Raw genomic sequence first — 19,730 nt, forward strand, 5'->3', positions numbered from 1 at the left:
TGTAGAGATAAAGTGAGAAAGGCCAAAAGCCATGCAGAGTTGGACCTTGCAAAGGGAATTAAAACCAATAGTAAAAGGTTCTATAGCCATATAAATAAGAAGAAAACAAAGAAAGAAGAAGTGGGACCGCTAAACACTGAGGATGGAGTGGAGTTGAGGATAATCTAGGCATGGCCCAATATCTAAACAAATACTTTGCCTCAGTCTTTAATGAGGTTAATGAGGAGCTTAGGGATAATGGTAGGATGACAAATGGGAATGAGGATATGGAGGTAGATATTACCGCATCGGAGGTAGAAGCCAAACTTGAATAGTTTAATGGGACGAAATCGGAGGGCCCAGATAATCTTCATCCAAGAATATTAAAGGAACTGGCACAAGAAATTGCAAGCCCATTAGCAAAAATTTTTAATGAATCAGTAAACTCAGGGGTTGTACCGTACGACTGGAGAATTGCTAACATAGTTACTATTTTTAAGAAAGGGGAAAAAAGTGATCCGAATAACTATAGGCCTGTTAGTTTGACATCTGTAGTATGCAGGAAAAAATTTTGAAGGAGAAAGTAGTTGAGGACATTGAGGTCAATGGTAATTGGGACAAAATACAACATGGTTTTACAAAAGGTAGATCATGCCAAACCAACCTGATCTCCTCCTTTGAGAAGGTAACAGATTTTTTGGACAAAGGAAACGCAGGGGATCTAATTTACCTCGATTTCAGTAAGGCATTTCATATGGTTCCACATGGGGAATTATTAGCTAAATTGGAAAAGACGGGGATCAATATGAAAATTGAAAGGTGGATAAGGAACTGGTTAAAGGGGAGACTACAACGGGTCATACTGAAAGGTGAACTGTCAGGTTGGAAGGAGGTTACTAGTGGAGTTCCTCAGGGATCGGTTTTGGGACCAATCTTATTTAATTTGTTTATTACTGACCTTGGCACAAAAAGTCAGAATGTGCTAATAAAGTCTGCGGATGACACAAAGCTGGGAGGTATTGCTAACATAGAGAAGGACCGGGATATTATACAGGAAGAACTGGATGACCTTGTAAACTGGAGTAATAGTAATAGGATGAAATTTAATAGTGAAAAGTGTAAGATCATGCAGTTAGGGATTAATAACAAGAATTTTGGTTATAAATTGGGGACAAATCAGTTGGAAGTAAAAGAGGAGGAGAAGGACCCTGGAGTACTGGTTGATCACAGGATGACTAAGAGCCACCAATGTGATATGGCCATGAAAAAAGCTAATGTGGTTTTAGGATGCATCAGGGGAGGTATTTCCAGTAAAGATAAGGAGGTGTTAGTACCGTTATACAAGGCACTGATGAGATCTCATCTGGAACACTGTGTACAGTTCTGGTCTCCCATGTTTAAGAAGGATGAATTCAAACTGGAACAGGCAGAGAGAAGGGCTACTAGGATGATCCAAGGAATGGAAAACCTGTCTTATGAAAGGAGACTGAAAGAGCTTGGTTTGTTTAGCCTAACCAAAAGAAGGCTGAGGGGAGATATGATTCCTCTTTATAAATATATCAGAGGGATAAATATCAGGGAGGGAGAGGAATTATTTAAGCTTAGTACCAATGTGGAACAAGAACAAATGGATATAAACTGGACACTAGGAAGTTTAGACTTGAAATAAGACAAAAGTTTCTAACCATTAGAGGAGTGAAGTTCTGGAACAGCCTTCCAAGGGGAGTAGTGGGGGCAAAAGACATATCTGGCTTCAAAACTAAGCTTGATAAGTTTATGGGGGGGATGGTATGATGGGATAGCCTACATTTTGGCAATTAATTGATCTTTGATTATTAGCAGGTAAATATGCCCAATGGTCTGTGATGGGATGTTAGATGGGGTGGGATCTGAGTTACTACAGAGAATTCTTTCCTGGGTGCTGGCTGGTGAGTCTTGCCCACATGCTCAGGGTTTAACTGATCACCATATTTGGGGTCGGGAAGGAATTTTCCTCCAGGGAAGATTGGCAGAGGCCCTGGAGGTTTTTCGCCTTCCTCTGCAGCATGGGGCATGGGTCACTTGCTGGAGGATTTTCTGCACCTTGAGGTCTTTAAACCACGATTTGAGGACTTCAATAACTCAGACATAGGTTAGGGGTTTGTTACAGGAGTGGGGTGGGTGAGATTCTGTGGCCTGCATTGTGCAGGAGATCAGACTAGATGACCATAATGGTCCCTTCTGACCTTAAGTCTATGAATCTATGAATGTTGAAGGCTGGAATGACACAATCTAGGTAGTTGCAGGTCTTTTCTTTGAAAATCTCAACCTCTTAGCTGGTGGTTCCAGTGGCCTGCAGAAGGTGGAAGAGTGAGCAGGGCAGGATCTTTGTGCCAAAAGAGACCTGTTAAACTTCCTCTTATTTGCAGGGGTGTATATCCAAAAAGATTTAAGTGTTGCCATAGAGTCCTTTAGGATATTAAGTGAGTTGTCTGTGGAATCTGCGAAAAGCTTCTGGCCATCGAAAAGTAAATCTTCATGGAAACCAGAAAACGGAAAAAAGGAAGCTCACCTCATCACTACTGTGTTGTAAATAGACCTGGCTGCAGTATCTGCAGCATCATGTGAAACCTGCAGTGAAGTTTTTGCCAAGAGCTGACCTTCCTTTATTATGACACTGAACTGTTCTGGATGTTCCTGTAGCAAATGGTCAATAAATGCATTAAATGTCTCATAGTTCAGTTAATTATATTTTGACATCAGCACCTCATGATTATTTTTCCTGAACTGTAATGTTGCTAAGAAGTAGGTCTTACAACCAAAAAGGTCTGGAGGTTTCTGGTCCTTATAAGGGATGGCTTTTTGGGAATGTTGCCTGCCACTTTCATTGACTGGGGCGACAACAAAAGAATTTGGTGCTGGGTGAGAGAATTAAGGCCAGGATTTTTTATCAGCTTGCTTGCATGTATGTGGGGGACATTGCTGGAGTTTACTAGATGGACTAAGCTAGCTCAAGGAGGGATTCAGTAATCTTCAGTGCAACCAGTGCGGAGGAAGAGCTGTGCACTATATCCAGAAGCTTGCGATGGGAAACCCAGAATTCTTCCAGGGGAATGTGCAAGGTGTCAGCAATCCACTCATCAAGTCTTGGAAATGTTTAAAGTCATCAGCTAACAATGGCAGAGGTGGCTTTACTGCCTCATCAGGTGATGACAAAGAGATGTTTGTAAGGGGTGTGACCTCCTTGTCCACCCTTGCCTCTTTCTCCTCAAAGATCTTCTCAGACTCTTAAAGTGGAGAGAAGGGATAGATAGTACTGGGGAATGAGTTTTTCTGTGTTCCCTACAGGACTGAGTTGAGGTCTCTCATAATTACTGGCAGTACATTGCCCATGAATCCCAGTAAGACAAATGAGGGAGACCATAAGGCACATGGGGAGATATCCAATGTTGGTCATACCAAGTTATACCATAGCAGACAGGGGTCTGGTGTCCTGTCTTTGTTGCAGCTACATTAGGGAATAACACCTCCTGGAATAAATTGGAGAGCCTAGAACAGAAAGTTCAGACACTGAGCCAGAATGCTCCTCCACATATTGAATCAGAGGTAATAACCCCTTCTCATGGATAGTAGAAGATGGAGAAGAGGTAAGTCTCACTAAAACATGAGCAGTCAGCGACTCTCTTGACCTCAATACCTAGAGGTGTCTTGAGGTTACAAGGAGTGGAGATTCAAGTTTATTTGGTATCATGAGGTCTTTCAGGTACTGGAATTCCTGCAATACCTGGGAGCACAAAATAACTTACTAAAAGCACTGATGATGTTACAGAAGCCATTGTGTGAGGTGCTGACGTTGGTACCAATGGGGTAAAGGATTCCACTGAATCCGTTCTCTTGGTCATAGCAGTCTTTCATACTAATTCCTTTAGTACTGAGGTATAGGATTTAGTTGAAGTCTTAACGTGTTTCACAGTACCCAAATTGCTCAGAGTCTCACTAGCAATCCTCTCAGGGCCTGAGGTCTCTGGTGACCAGATCTTATTTGAGGAAGAGAAGGTTACTTACCATGTACAGTAACAGGTTCTTTGAGATGAGTGTCCCTGTGAGTGCTCCACTTCAGGTGAATGTGCATCCCTGTATCTTTGACTGAAGAATTTCATCAGCAGTGCTTGTTTGGGTCACACACGCATTGTCCCCGTCTTGTGCTGCTGTTGGCAACTACCTTGCGTATGTGACCAGACCCTCACAGTTCCTTCTCTACCATAGAGTCCAGAAATTGAACTCCAAAGTAGAGGGGAGATGGGTGGGTAAAGGAGCATCTACAGGGACATTCATCTCGAAAAACCTCAGTTACTGCCCAGGGTGAGTAACCTCTTCTTTGAAGAGTGTCCCTGTGGGTGCTCCACTTCAGATGACTGTTGAGCGGTGTCTCTCATTGGACAGAAGAGGGTTCAGCATTGCATGTGTAAGTGATGATAACACTGTAAGACCTAGCAATGTGACCAATCTTAAACCCTCGTTGATTACAGAATGTTTTGTGCACATGTGTATGGACATCCAAGTGGCTGCTCTACACATGTCTGTGATCAGTATGTTGTTTAGGAAGGCTACTGAAGCTGATCGGGAAATGGGAAAGTGAAAGTTTGGATTCCCAGTAGGAGTTGCAGGTCCTTCTGTTGGTAGCAGAGATGGATGCACAGATTAGTGGGTACTGATTTCAACTGCACTGACAGAGTCAGTAATGGAGTTGACATCACCGGTGGGTCAAGCCTCTCTTAGGCTGGTAACAGGAAGCATCAAGCCAAGGCTCACACACTCACCTTGGTACTGTTAATGTCTGAGATGACTTATTTGAGGCACAATAGTCCCCAGGGTCCTTTGTGTATCTCAAGAAGCCCTTCCTGGGATTGAAGCTAGAGACTGATCTGAAGTAGTCACAGTTTGGGGCATCTTATGAGAAGGTCCTGGTGAAGGGGAGGGCCTCCTCTTCTCCCACTGGGAAACAGTCTTTTCAGCTTTGTGAAGGGAGTCAGACAAAGCTGTGGGAGCACTCCTTGTTGGTATAAAGTCAAATCTCAGAACTTGTGAGGTGCCAGCATTAGAAGATGCGTGAGGGGGACTGCATGAATAGATATGCTGCCCGGGATGGTTGTGTTCTTTTAAGAAAAGAACAACTAATGCTGCATTTTTCTCTGACATGTCCCTCATCCTGGCATAACAGTCAGTGAGTATGTGGGCTGTTTGTTGGCACTGGCACCCAATTGGAGGGGCAATGTTTAAAGCATGAGGACTTTTGTCTTTTAAAGTGAGTATCAAGCATCTCAGGCCTTGAAAAATAAAGATAGGGACAAAAAATGCAAAATAACACAAAACTACTTACTAACTATCCTAATCTAACTATTTACATTAGTGAACTACCATTTGCCAAATAAAAGATGTGAAAAAGCTCATGAGAAAAACCATAAGCAAAGTGCATGGGGACCTCCAGCTCTTAGCCATGGAAGATGAGAAGGAATTGAAGGAAGGTCAGGGCAGCTCCAGCCTTTGAACCCACAGCTGAAGGCACCGGTAAGCACAGGGTACTACTAGTGAAAGCTCTCCAACTCAAGTGCACTGGATGTGCACATACCTAAGTAGAACAGATGTGCAATCACTTGAAAACCTATCTTTTCTGGCAAGAGATCAGCCTGGAAACTGATCCAACTCTTGCCCATCAGTGGGTGTCAATAATAAGGAATGTTTACAACACCACATATTTATCTTTATCACAATGTTTGAAATATTTACCTATATTTAGAATGCTTCCTCAGATACCTTGGTAAATTTAACTACCATAGGGGGTAAATGTGCAGTTTTCAATGGTGTCCACTGTACACAGTATATAGCAAAACTTACATTTGTGAAACATTTTCCCAAAGTTAGAACAGAACTCCTATAATATTAACGGGAGCTATGAGTACATAAGAACTGGAAAACAGACACCTATATCATTGACAAAACTGTAGGCAAGTATATTCCTGCAGTTAATAATCTGTAAATAACCATAAGAAAGGCAAGAAATTTAAGGATCAGATAAATATAAAAGCCTTTGCACAAGCTGTGAAATTTGTTATTATTTTCCTAACAAACTCTACCATTTACCAAATAAAGTCAAATCATACAGTTCTTTTTCAGTCAAAACTCCCACTAAAGTCCAAGAGGTTCTGAATATATAAAAATGATGAGATCTGGCCCTGAATAAATTACAGATAACAATGTTACTTACCTCTAAACCTTCAATTTTTGTCATGAAGTCTACAAAATCTACATCAAATTCGGTTTTTCGTGGGTCGAGAATATCATATTGTTTCTTTTGAACACTCTGGTAGATATTTTTGAACTTTATTGCCAAAATATCTATCCCCTCAATTGTAGACATACTAAGTGCAGAAAATGTTTGTACTATAGTAATCATCTCTGTAATCTGAAATAAAGAAATATTTTTTCACACTCAAATTATGAATTTATTTCAATTCATTTAGTTCACTTGTGGTGCTTCTTGTTGACAAAGGAATAATTACATCCTGGGCTACACAGACTAGACTGAGACCAATGGCCAGTCTGCTCTGATTGGTTATGTCACTCAGAATTCCTCATCAAAATACTCACAACAAAATATTGCTCCCTCAACTTCTTCCTCAATCCTCACCATCACTCAACCTAATCTAAATTGTTTCAATATTTTTGCTCTGTTTTTCTTGGTATCTTGAGGAAGTTTTATCCATAGTTAAGCTTTACATTAAATTACATTTAATATCTGAGCGATAGGGTGGGGAATGGCTCAAAAGTTGAAGTACCAATGTTTAAGATAAATAAATGGGAATTTCCAGGCACAATAGACAGATCACAAGAACTAGTATATGCACTGTATGATTACCAAGGAAAAACACACCAGTGAATCTGAAAATCCCTGAACACTGTTAGTTATATAATGGTATTGTCCAAAGGCACCAATCTGGATTAAGAGTCCTTTGTGCTAGGAGTCAGACAAATACATGGGTAGATATCCAGGCCCAAAGAGTTAAAATCAAATTAAAGACAAGATACCACAAATGAACAAAAAACAAACATGAAGGAAAGGGAGGAAGAGAATAACATCATACTCTAATATGAGCTTGCTAACAAATGGGCCAATTTGATGGTTCTGAATCACTTACTTTTTTTTTTTAATCTTGCTATAGACTATTCTCAATCTCCCCTCTACTTGGCATTCTTTGTTGTTGTTTTTTAATGTAAACTATTCCTGCAATTGATTCAGATTAGTAAATTTTGTGCTGTAAATTACAGTGGCTAAAAGGAAAAAAGGTGTAATTTTTTCATTATGGGATGAATCAAAGGAAGTCTTTTGACATAGCAAGAGGAATTATTTCTTTAGCGGGAATGAAGGCTCTACTAAAAGAACAGCAATTATAGGTGTGATGGGTTGGATCACAGAAACCTCCCTGGAAGCTGCCAACTGATGTGCCAAGACTACTTCCACCCTTGCTTTCTCTGCCAGCTCAGGACTCCAGCACCCTGTCTTGCTTAGCCAGACACTCCCATCTGCTCCAACACAGACTCAGGGTCTGAATTACTGGCCCCAAAGCTGCAGGTTTACCTGAAAGCCGCTAACAGAAGTGTTTCTGCCTTTAATACTCAGATGCCCAACTCCCAAGAGGGTCTAAACCCAAATAAATCCGTTTTACACTGTATAAAGCGTATGCAGAGTAAACTCATAAATTGTTTGCCCTCTATAACACTGATAGAGAGATATGCACAGTTGTTTGCTCCCCCAGGTATTAATACATACTCTAAGTTAATAAGTAAAAAGTGATTTTATTAAATACAGAAAGTAGGATTTAAGTTGTTCCAAGTAGTAAGAGACAGAACAAAGGAAGTCACCAAGTAAAATAAAATAAAATGCGCAAATCTATGTCTAATCCAAATGAATACAGACAATCTCACCCTCAGAGATGCTTCTATAAGTTTTTTCCTCAGACTGGATGCCTTCCAGGCCTGGGCACAATTCTTTCCCCTGTTCCAGCTCAGGTGGTAGCTAGGGGATTCTTCATGATGGCTCTCCCCCTTTGTTCTGTTCCACCCCTTTATATATCTTTTGCATAAGGTGGGAATCCATTGTCTCTCTCTGGGTTTCCACCCCCCCACCCCACCCCGGAAAAGCACGAGGTTAAAGATGGATTCCAGTTCATGTGACATGATCACATGTCACTGTAAGACCCCAAACCTTCATTCCTCCCAGCCTGACTGACAGGAAGGCTTGCTTGCAAACAGAGCCCCAGTCAATTGTTCTGGTTGATGGGAGCCATTAAGATTCTAAACCACGATTACTTACCCACACTTTGCATAATTACAATAGGGCATCAGAGTTATATTTCATATTTCTAGTCCCAGATACAACAGTGGTACATTTTTACAAATAGGATGATCACACTCAGTAGATTATAAGCTTTGTAATGATACCTTACAAGAGACCTTTTGCATGAAGCATATTCCAGTTACATTATATTCACTCATGACCATATTTTTATAAAACCATATAGACTGCACAATGTCATAACAGGTATTAAAAAACAGTCCACATACGAAAACATAGGTAAAATTGTGCTGTTATTTTCAGTTCAGATTGTTTCCAAATAGTCAGGCATGACATCTCAGACCCTGTCTTTGGCAGAAGAGTTTTATAAGCTGTGGTTGCTCCTCTTAGTAGCTTTACCAAGGGAACCAAATATTCTATCCTATTTAGGTTTTGTTTGGTTGATTGGTTTTTTACCTTACCCATCTTTATGGTTCCTGAGAGTCATCCAGTGGTGCTGTAAGCAATGTGACAAGCATCTATCACATATGTTTTTCCTCCTCCATTCCTTTCGCCAGGGAACAATTATCTATGATTTTCTCTTACTATAGTTTTATTCTTTTTATTTATTTACAATTTGCAGTGAGCTTTTATTTGGAAACACAAGGCTGAATAAGTATGCATAAGTTCTTTAACATCCTCTTGATGAAATGTATTTTCAAGCCCTTCCCCCATGTTTAATACATGGTAGTCATTTTATTCGAAGTACTTCCTGGTAATCAAAAAGACAACAGGATTCAGGCCCATCTACCTTTGTTCAGTATCGCTTTCTCCGTCTTGGATTCTATACTGTGCTCATTAGTGTGACATCTGAGCATCGCCTCTGTATCTGATACCTCATATTTTATCTGGTCAAGGAAAAGTTATAAAACAGGGTCTCAAGGAAGTATTCAGAAGGTGGCTGGCTACATGCTCTGAATAGTCACTGCAAGAGTATATGTACATCAGGATGAATCTCAAACAGAGAATTTAGCTCTGATTTCAAATGGTGAAATGAAACTATCAGTTCTGTGTTCAGTACCACCAACTGCATGCACACAATCCTGTGAGATTCTAGCATTGACACCTGTGATGAAGTGTACATAACCAGTACTAATGTAGGCGGTTCAGCTGTTGATGGCTTACAAAAGGAACTAGGCAGAGGCTTGCTCTGCTTTGGAGAAGATATTCAACCCTTTTACTAGAAATGGAGTGTCTCCATATGGTCTCTTTAGGAGAAGGATATAAAGAAATAGCAGGAGGATTAAGGGAAGGGTCAAGAACAGAAGTGGAAGCTCCTTCTCTCACTCTCCTCATTTTCCCAGGTCATAAAAGCAATATTTGAGAGGCTCCTAGATCAAACCCAAACAAGGACATAAAAAAGAACCAGAAAACTGACCATCTTGCTATGAAGGGGTGTACCAAAAGATCAGCCTGGTGCTCACCAACAGAACAGTCTGGGATCAATTACCCTCTGCTCTGCCCTAGTGACCTATTTAGAAAGGAAGAGAAAGAAAGCTGAGTACAGGGGAGCAGACAGGAAGTTGAACACCCTGCAGGAGGTGGAAATCTCCCCTCAACTTTGGAAGGTTAGCCTGACCAGACAGAAAGACTGTGTTTTGGACTTTTAGTTTGGGAGATCTGAACCTGACTCCTGAGGTAAAGGACTTTCCTTTGTTATCACATGTAATCCTTCCCTGGGGCTTCATTAAAGGAGTTAATGATGAGTTTGGTCTGGTTTCTGATTAATGCATGTAGATTGGTTGACATCCAGTTGGTAAAAGGTAAGGTGAGGCTAACCTACAGTGCCACATCTGGCTAAAAAGGCAGAATTAAGGGTGGCTCATGTTGGAAACCATGATGAGGATAGTTAGGCCTAGTGGTCAGAGCCATGGCAGTCATGTCTAGCAGTTGGAGCCAGGGGTCAGCATTGGAATCAGGAGTCCAGAGCGGAGTTGTAACAAGACCAGAGCAAGAGCAAGGCTAGAGCAGGCTAAGGCTTGGGGACTCTATTGGCCCTAGCAGACAGAAGAGTTTCAAGTCCTGAAGTGATAATGAGCAGATTGAGCTGCTGTTCCATCTGTGAAGCTTATATACTTTCCCTGAGTCACCAGATCAGTTCTTGGCTTGTGGATTGGCTGGAGCCTAACACAGGAGTAACTCATCATGTTACAGCTCAGCCCCTTTACACTTGCTTATGAATAACTCTACTGTTTATAAAAGATTCTGTAATTTAAAGACACTTTGGGCTTGGTTACACTGGAGAGTTGCAGCACTGGTGGTGGGTTTACAGTGCTGCAACTTAGTAACTGTCCACACCTGCAAGGCACATCCAGCGCTGCAACTCCCTGGCTGCAGCGCTGGCTGTACACCTGGTCTGCTTGGGGTGTAACGATTGCAGTGCTGGTGATGCAGCGCTGCTCATCAAGTGTGGCCACCAAAAGCGCTGTTATTGGCCTCCAGAGTAGTAGGAGGTATCCCAGAATGCCTGCTCACAACAAACTGGAAGAATGGCTGAACTCCAAGCTCCCCCGAGCTGCTTATCTAAAAAACAAACATAGCTCCTGTTTGCTGGAGCGAGCGAGTGGAGGCAGGAAGGGGAATTGCTTTGGAAGGTTCACAGCTGTTTGCTTGAAGAGAGAAATCACATGGCAGAGGGGGAGGGAGGAGTCCATGTTGAGCAGCTGCTTATGTGGTCTGAAGGCTATTTAGGAGTGCATAATTTGCATTTAGTGAATAAGAGAGGGGTGGGGGAAGGGCTCGAAACTTTTAAATTGATCGCAGGTTGGTGATGTGTATGTTCCAGTCCTTAGAACTTGCAAGGCAGGGAGATGACAGATCCAAAAATCCACTCACTCTCTCTCCCCCACATTCCCCCTCACCCGCTCTTTTGAAAAGCATGTTGCAGCCACTTGAACGCTGGGATAGCTGCCCACAATGCTGCAAATGCTGCAAATGTGGCCACACTGCAGCGCTGGTAGCTGTCAGTGTGGCCACACTGTAGCGCTTTCCCTACATAGCTGTACAAAGATAGCTGTAACTCCCAGCGCTGTACAACTGTAAGTGTAGCCATACCCTTTCTCTCCCCACTGAAGCACGTTAGTCTTTGGCCTTGTCTACACAGTTTTTGCCAACAAAACAAGAGAAGTGTACACACTAGAAACTACTTTTGGTGACAAAACTTTGCTGATTGCCTGCAAAATAAAACCAAAACTCAATGAAAAGCACAAAGCTTTTTGCTGCAAAATTAAAGTAACAAAGCATTAGTGTAGATGCTGCTGTTTGTTTTGTCAACATAACTGGCTTCCACCAGTATCCCACAATGGCTGCCCTGAGGGCTCTGCTCACTGTTTTGATCTCTGCTGCCCTGCAGGCATGCACCTCTTCCCTTTCAAAGCTCAGGGAAGTATCTGACAGCTGAGCTTGCAGATCATTAATGTGGAATGCTCCTGTTCTGCCCTGCATTAGGGCAGAAGGGGAAGGCAGACTGCTGCTGCAGGGAGTGAGGGACAGGGAGGGGACATTCCTCAACATGGAGAGTTCACAGATCTGCGCAGGATGCCGCTCCTAGCAGCTGAGGAGGTTGTGGGAGAACCCTTTTACTAGAGTACCCTTTTACTCTTAGGGAATCACAGAACCAGAGGCAGTCAGAGCAGGCTGCTTTGGGAGAAACTGCTGTGCTGAGCAGAGCTGGGGGCTGATATGGTGGGGGTTCCCCCTCCCTCTGCCTCAGGATAGGTTGGTCAGCCTGCTGTCTCCCCTACCCCAGACACAACACTCTCCTCTCTCCCCCACTTCAGTTGAAAAGCATCTGACAATCTATTAGGGTGCCCATGGAACGATGGGATTGAGAAAGCTGCATCATGTGATGCTGTACCTGCCCCATGAGGCGTTGCAAACCCTTCCTAAAGCATCCTGTGGACAGTTGCACAGTGGGATACCTACCACAGCGCAAGGCTATCAATGCAAGAGCTGCTAGTGTGGATGCACTGTGCAGACACAAGGAGCATAGTGTAAACATGCAACAGCGGTTTTAACTAAAGTGGCACAACTTTTGCTGACGAAACTTTGTAGTGTAGTCAACTTTTCTTTGTTTTGGGGATAGGCTTCAGTTTTTAGTCTCCAGTCGTACTCAGAGATTAGGCCAGGTTAGAGAAGCATTTTCCACAGAGATACATATGTCTTAAGTAATAGGAGACACTATTTTATTTAGTTGTTTTCTATTTCCCACATCCCTCTTCCTGTTTCTTGTACCTATGGCCTTGGGTTACACATGTACTGCACTACATGTGTTTATAGAAAGAAAGAAAGAAAGAAAGAAAGAAAGAAAGAAAGAAAGAAAGAAAGAAAGAGTCCAGTTACTCACTCTGCCAGGATTCCCACGGCATCCTCTGTTTTCTGATTTGTTTTTTAGATTGCACTGTCCTCACGGCAGAGACTAATAATCATTTTGTATCTTGCTTGTCACCAAGCACGTTGTCAGTGCTTTAAAAACAGTACCAACAAAAAGGCTTTGTGACCCTTTAAGTGAAAAGTTTTGAAGAAGTGCTCTAGAATCACAGTGCCAATCTTTTCATTTTACAAGATGTTCTAAGACCAGCTATGCCCCAATGATGTTCACCTTCTTTGCAAAGGAGAATAGAAGTATGTCCTTGGTTGCAAGAGGCTTACATCCAATCACTGCCTAGCTGTTCAACATACTGGGAGCATTTGAGTCTGGAGTCTTTATTGGTTTAATCAGAAGATCTCAGCTGACATTTGCAGGTAGCAATGACGGTGGAATCACAGGGTTAGAAGGGACTGCAATGCTCATCTAGTCTACTCTAACCCCCACGTAAACTGAGGAAGAGTTCACCAGCTGACCATCTTATACAGGCAGCCCATTCACAACAATTTTCCAGCTCAATTGCTTTGCTTTCAAGACGCAGAATACCAATTGATCTGAGGGTATGGCTACACTTGAAACTTCAAAGCGCTGACTAAGGACCACTTTGATCTACCTGGGGTTACTTCATGACCCTTGGACCCAGGATATGAAAGTCTCCAGCCAGGGTTTCTTAGGGAATTCTTTAAATGCTTCTTTCTGATTTTGTTCTGTGCAAGTGGTATCAATTTGGAGGAACTGATCCTAAACTGATTTTGTAAATGCACTGATTAATGCTGAAGACTCATGCACAGGAGTTTGCCAGAGGGCGTTGAGGATAAAAGGCTGTCAAAAGGCCACCTGAATGGAGCTAATCTACCACTCTCCCTTTCCATGTACAAATTCCTCCAAAAATCTCACTTCTACAAAACCCACAGGAAGAGAATAACAAAAACAAACACACAAAACCACACAAACAACCCTCCCTTTGGGTTTCCTAGTCTTCACTTCTCCATTATTATTATTATTATTTTTACAGTTTGTTCCAAAGTCCATTAAATTAACAAGACTCTTTCCATTCACTTTAATGGGGTTTAGATAGATTATAAACTCTTTAGGATACGTGTTATCTTAATTTTTTGTCATGCACAACACAAATAATGCTATGGGAGCTTAATAAATAAACACATTAATAATAAAAAACATCATGTTTTGAAGATTTGAAGTACAAGGTGTAATAATCTTTGAGTAAAAAAAGCCTTATGTTTTTTGGCAAAATGTAAATCTATTATTTTTTTTCCACTGCTCACCTAACTTAGGCTTTGTCTACACTGGAACTTCATCAGCAATCTTGTCATTCAGGGGTGCTAAAAAAACACACACCCCGAATAACAAAAGTTTTATTGACAAAAAGCGTTGGTGTGAAAAGCATTTTGTCGTCAGGAGTGATCTGCCAACAAAGCCACTGCCGCTTGTGCAGTGGAAGTTTTTTTGTTGGCAATAGAGCTTTCTCCTGATGACAATCAGCAGCTACACTGCGTGCATTTCAGCAGCATGGCTGTAGTGGCACAAACAAATGACTAAAAGCTGCATAGTGTAGACAAAGCTTTAGGTTCACATTAATTAATTTTTCGGAACCCTTTTAAAAAATTGAATTTTAAGCTGAGACCAAGCATAGAAAGCCAAACACAGAATTTTTTAACAAGTTCTGAGCAAATGAAAAAAGTAAGTTGCAACTCTTAATTACAGCTTTCATTATTTATGAAAGTCATAATAATTTGATGATCTAAGAAATTAAGAGAAATGCTGTATTTATCCAAAAACATCAACAACATTTAAAAAAAAATCTTTCTTCATATTGAAATAAGAATATAGCACACTAAGCAATTCTTTAATCAATCTACAAAAATTCTCATTAAAGGCATGCACACTTACATTTTTTAATTTTTAAAATAAAAACAGAAATGTTACTTACTTTTTCTAGCCTTTTACAAAACGCTTCAAATTTGCCAAAAATATACATCTCTGATACTTCAAATGTCTTTTCCCCGAGAGCTTCCAAAATCTGTTTCCTTGTTTTATGAAAGCATTTTTGATATTCTTTAAATAAAAAAATGCAGTCCTAAAAAGTTGAGAAACAAATGCAATAACTATCAGATGAAAAGAAACATGCAATATTCTTATGCATAAAAAGTGTGTTGTTTCTGTTGGCTGTTCTATATTTTAGAAAGTGGTATTTTTGTTTTAGTCCACATTATCATTTTGATATTGAAACAGAATTTTGCAACCAGGATTGTGGCCTATTCCTTGTGTCCTGCACTAACATGGAGAAATTCCTCTTATTTAGCACTTACTATTCTCATTTCAAAAAGAAGGAAGTGATGAGGAGAAAGTGTGACATATTATAATGCCTACGTGAAAAACCAGACTAATAATGTTAGATGGATGACCAGTAAGGATTTCTGTATTTGTCTTACTTACTTTTATGATTAAGAATAATTGACTCAAAACTATCACTGCAGGGAGCTAATCCTTACAAAATCCCGTATCAGAGTTACCCTTGAACTTCTCAGATCCTTTGGATATTTTTTCTTATACTTGGTAGATATGTCTTGTCTTAGGTCTGATCCAGCAAAAATTTACACATGCTTAACTTTCCACACTGAATAGTTCTACTGATTTCTTCTTCTCTCTTGCTGAAGTATTAAGTATTATTCAAGGTCCCTAAAATTAAGCATGTGTGTAAGTCTTTGTGGGATCAGGGCCCTAGATTGTAAACCCTTCAGGGCAGAGGCTTTTATCATGTGATTGTATAGCACCTAACAAAAGGGAGCGCTAAGGATGGCTGGGGGGCCTTGAAGCCCTACTGACCTAATAAAAATAATTAGCAATAATACTTAAACAAGGGGGGAAGGATAGATCAATGGTTTGAGCATTAGCCTGCTAAACCCAGGGTTGTGAGCTCAATGCTTGAGGGGGCCAATTAGGGATAAGGGCAAAAATCTGCCTGGGGATTGGCCCTGCTTTGAGCAGGAGATTGGACTAGATGACCTCCTGAGGTCCTTTCCAACCCTGATATTCTAAGACAAGACATTGTATGGGAAAGGAGAAAGATAAGACAAACTATTTTGACACACAGTGGCTGTATCAAGAAGCCACCAAAGCAGAAAACAGTACTTCCTATAAGCATACTATTAGCACTGTGTGGTTGAAAACTAGCTATGCCAATATGAGCAATATGAGCAGTTTAAAATGTAGAGGAAAAAGGTTGAAGACCACTATGCAGCAGCTCTTTCAAATATTATACCTAATGTAATAACACTGTCTTGTCTGTCCAGGAGTAGAATTCCACAGAAAAACCACTGAAGTACATGTTGAACTGCAAGCACATGTGTCATAAACAGATGGTTAAGGGTTAATGTCTCTTTTACCTGTGAAGGGTTAAGAAACTCAGTAAACCTGGCTGACACTTGACCAGAGGACAAATAGAGGGACAAGATACTTTCAAATCTTGGTGGAGGGAAGTCTTTGTTTGTGCTTTTTGTTTGGTTCATTGTTTGCTCTCAGGACTGAGAGGGACGGGACATCATTCCAGGTTCTCCAAATCTTTCTGAATCAGTCTTTCATGTTTCAAAATTGTAAGTAGTAGCCAGGCAAGGCGGATTGTCTTATGTTTGTTTTCTCAACTTATACATGTGTCTTTTTGCTGGAAGGATTTTTACCTCTGTTTGCTGTAACTTTAAATCTAAGACTAGGGGAGAGGGGTCCCTCTAGTCTATATGAATCTGAGTACCCTGTAAAGCATTTTCCATCCTGATTTTACAGAGATAACTTTTACTTTTTTTCTTTCTTTAATTAAAAGCTTTCTTTTAAGAACCTGATTGATTTTTCCTTGTTTTAAAATCCAAGGGATTGAGTCTGAACTCACCAGGGATTGGTGGGGGGAAAGGAGGGGGAGATGGTTAATTCATCCTTGTTTTAAGATCCAAGGACTTTGGATTGGTGTGAAGCCTCTCAAGGCAACCCAGGGAGGGGAAAGTCTGCGGGGAAAAGGAGGGGGATGGTTAATTTCTCCTTGTTTTAAGACCCAAGGGGTTTCGGTCTGGGTTCCCCAGGGAAGGTTTTGGGGGAATAGAAAGTGTGCCAGACACTAAATTCTGGCTGGTGGCAGCGTACCAGACCTAAGCTGGTAATTAAGGTTAGAAGTGTTCATGCAGGTCCCCACTTCTCTTACTCTAAAGTTCAAAGTGGGGAAAAAACCTTGACATGGTGAGCAGCGGTTGGGATTTTTAGGAACCAAAAGCCAGTAGGATTTTTTTTCTCTCCTTTCTAGCTGCTTGGAAAGCAGCCTGAGGGCAGAGGTGTTAAGTTTTTAACAAGGGTCTTTGTTAAGAGGAGGCTTCAAGCTGTGAGCCAGCAGACAGCCAGCAAAAGGCATTTACAAGTTGAATTGTTTTCTTTCTTTCTACCTCTCGGGTATTGCTAGTTACAAAATCTCTGTTAATAAAGCAGCCCTGAGTTGAAGCATCCCAGTCAGTAAGCTGCAGGGGGGTGCGGCCAGCACAAGAAAGCAAAAAAATGAGTGCCAAGAAAGCAGTTAAACAGGAAATGGCTAGGCTAGACGCAGAAGAGAAAGCCAAAGAGGCTGACCACAGGAGAAAGCTAGAGATAAGAGAAAAACAGATGGAGATGAAAGAAAGAGAAGAAAGAGCCAAAGAGGCTGCCCACAGGAGAACTATGGAGATGAAACAAAAAGAGCTAGAGATGAAAGAAAGAGAAGAAAAAGCCGAAGAGGCTGACCACTGGAGGGCTTTGGAGCTCTAGAGGGAGGCCCTGAAATTAGAAAAGGCTAAGCAGGGTGGAACAGCGAACCCTAACAACCCTTCTCCAGGTACCGTTCCCCATCTCAGGAAATTCCCCACCTACAAGGCAGGTGATGATACTGAGGCCTTCTTAGAAAATTTTGAAAGGACCTGCCATGGGTACAACATCTCTACAGACCAGTACATGATAGAGCTGAGGCCACAGCTCTCTGGACCCTTAGCAGAGGTGGCGGCTGAAATGCCTAAGGAACACATGAACGATTATGAACTTTTTCAAACCAAGGCCAGAATCAGAATGGGGCTAACACCTGAGCATGCCCGTCGGCGGTTCAGAGCCCTAAGGTGGAAACTAGATGGTGTCATTTACCTGACACGCCTACCACATTGGAAAGAATTGGAATGCCTGGATATCAGGAGCAAATGTTAACTCTCTGGAAGAGCTGTCTCTCCTAATGCAAATGGGAACAGTTCTTAGAGGGTGTTCCTGAGGAAATAGAAAGGTACATCCTAGATGGGAAGCCCAAAACTGTAACCGAGGTGGGGGAGACTGGAGCCAGATGGGTGGAAGTGGCAGAAAATTAAAAAGCTACTAACAAGGGGAGCGAATATCACAGGGGGCAAACCGAAAATAAACCCTATCACTGAGGGCAACCCAAGACCCCACCTACAACCCAAGGAAAGCCCCGGACACCCTATTGTCCCACCTCACCAGTCTCCAGCAACCCACCTCGGCCCAGTGACCAGTCAGCTGGGCGATGTTTTAAATGTAATGAACTGGGACATATAAAGGCCAACTGCCCCAAGAACCCCATCTGAGTGCAGTTCATTACACCACCATCACACCAAAGATTCCCAGGCCCAGATGCCTCTCAAATACCCTTGGAGTGAAGGGAAACCTTGAGAGTGGGCGGAAAGAAGGTTATCGCATGGAGAGACACAGGAGCATAAGTGTCAGCTATCCACCAATCCTTAATGTACCCCAAATTCATCAACCCAGAGGCCCAAGTGACAATTTACCCATTCATGTCAAAATCTGTAAACTTGCCTACAGCTTAACTGCCTGTCCAGTACAAGGGCTGGTCAGGAATGTGGACTTTTGCAGTCTATGACAGTTATCTCATCCCCATGCTACTGGGGGAAGATTTGGCCAACCAGGTAAAGCAGGCCAAGAGGGTGGGAATGGTTACACACAGCCAAGCCAGGCAAGCTTCCAGACCCATCCCTGTTCCCGAGCGGTCCACAAGAGCCCCGTCTGTGTTACCAGACATCCAGACAGAGGTGGTGGACCCAGATCCCCTGCCAACAACTGCAACAGCCATAGTGCATCCAGTCCCAGAACCGGAACTGGAAACGCAACCAGCACCAGAACTGTTGCCAGCACTGACACTTGCAAACCCATCTACCACTCCAATGCCAGAGGGCCCTCTTAGGTCAGTGCAAGTGCTCCTGATGAGGATGTGCACCACCAACCCAAGGAGGCTGGTGACTGTAAGTTGACCTAATATAGGTCAACTTAGGCTTGAAGTGTAGACATACCCTCATCTCCCAAAATGGAACTAGTTCTCTGACAGAACAGTATACACAAACAAGCTCTTTAAGAAACCTCACTACCTCCAGGTGTGACAAAATTTACAAGCCTTTAATGGAAGGGTGAATGGCCAAGATGGTGGCTAAATGAACTCTAATGGAGCTAACTGAAAAGTCTTGTATACAAGATGTCCTGAATTTCGGCTCCAGTGGGAAAAAGATGATGAGAAGCAGCCCAGATAGAAAAATCTTTTCCACTTAGCTAAGTATGTAGATCTCATAGAGTCCTTTCTGTTAATAAGAATGTTTTGGATCTCCTGAGAACAAGTTTTTTTCCAAGGAGTCCAACCATATCTCAGCCAGACCATGAGATGCACGTTCTGTAGGTCAGGATGTAGTTTCTGATCTTGATTCTAAGAAAAAAATCCTTCAACCAATGGCAGTGTTATTCGAGATTAGATTGTGAGCTCTTGATGATCTGTGTAGCGATACTGCCCTAGCCAGGCCAGAGCTATCAGTATTAATATAACGTGGTCTTATTTTAGTTTCCTTATCACCCTTGGAACCAAAGGAACCAGTGTTAATGCATAGAGAAGATCCATTGACCAAGGAAGAAGGAAGATATCTGCTACTGAATCTGGACTCCAACCACCCTGAAACACACCTCTAACACTTTTTGTTGAGGTTT

At 42.0% G+C, this 19,730-nt stretch overlaps 2 protein-coding genes across 2 annotated transcripts in view; both read right to left on the reverse strand.

Annotated features, from left to right (window-relative positions):
* DNAH8 (dynein axonemal heavy chain 8) overlaps positions 1 to 19,730 on the reverse strand; it is a 593,210-nt gene that overhangs the window by 472,632 nt on the left and 100,848 nt on the right. The window contains exons 13-14 of the mRNA XM_050948396.1: positions 14,668 to 14,814; positions 6,224 to 6,421 (exon numbers count right to left, since the gene is read on the reverse strand). Of these exons, the coding sequence (XP_050804353.1) occupies positions 6,224 to 6,421; positions 14,668 to 14,814 (345 nt within the window). The remainder of the gene's footprint in view (positions 1 to 6,223; positions 6,422 to 14,667; positions 14,815 to 19,730) is intronic.
* The window catches only part of LOC127048750 (myb/SANT-like DNA-binding domain-containing protein 2), a 366,512-nt gene that overhangs the window by 147,808 nt on the left and 198,974 nt on the right, over positions 1 to 19,730 (reverse strand). The window lies entirely within an intron of this gene.

This window comes from Gopherus flavomarginatus, chromosome 4 (genome assembly GCF_025201925.1).
Source record: "Gopherus flavomarginatus isolate rGopFla2 chromosome 4, rGopFla2.mat.asm, whole genome shotgun sequence".
NCBI classification, from domain to species: Eukaryota; Metazoa; Chordata; order Testudines; family Testudinidae; genus Gopherus; species Gopherus flavomarginatus.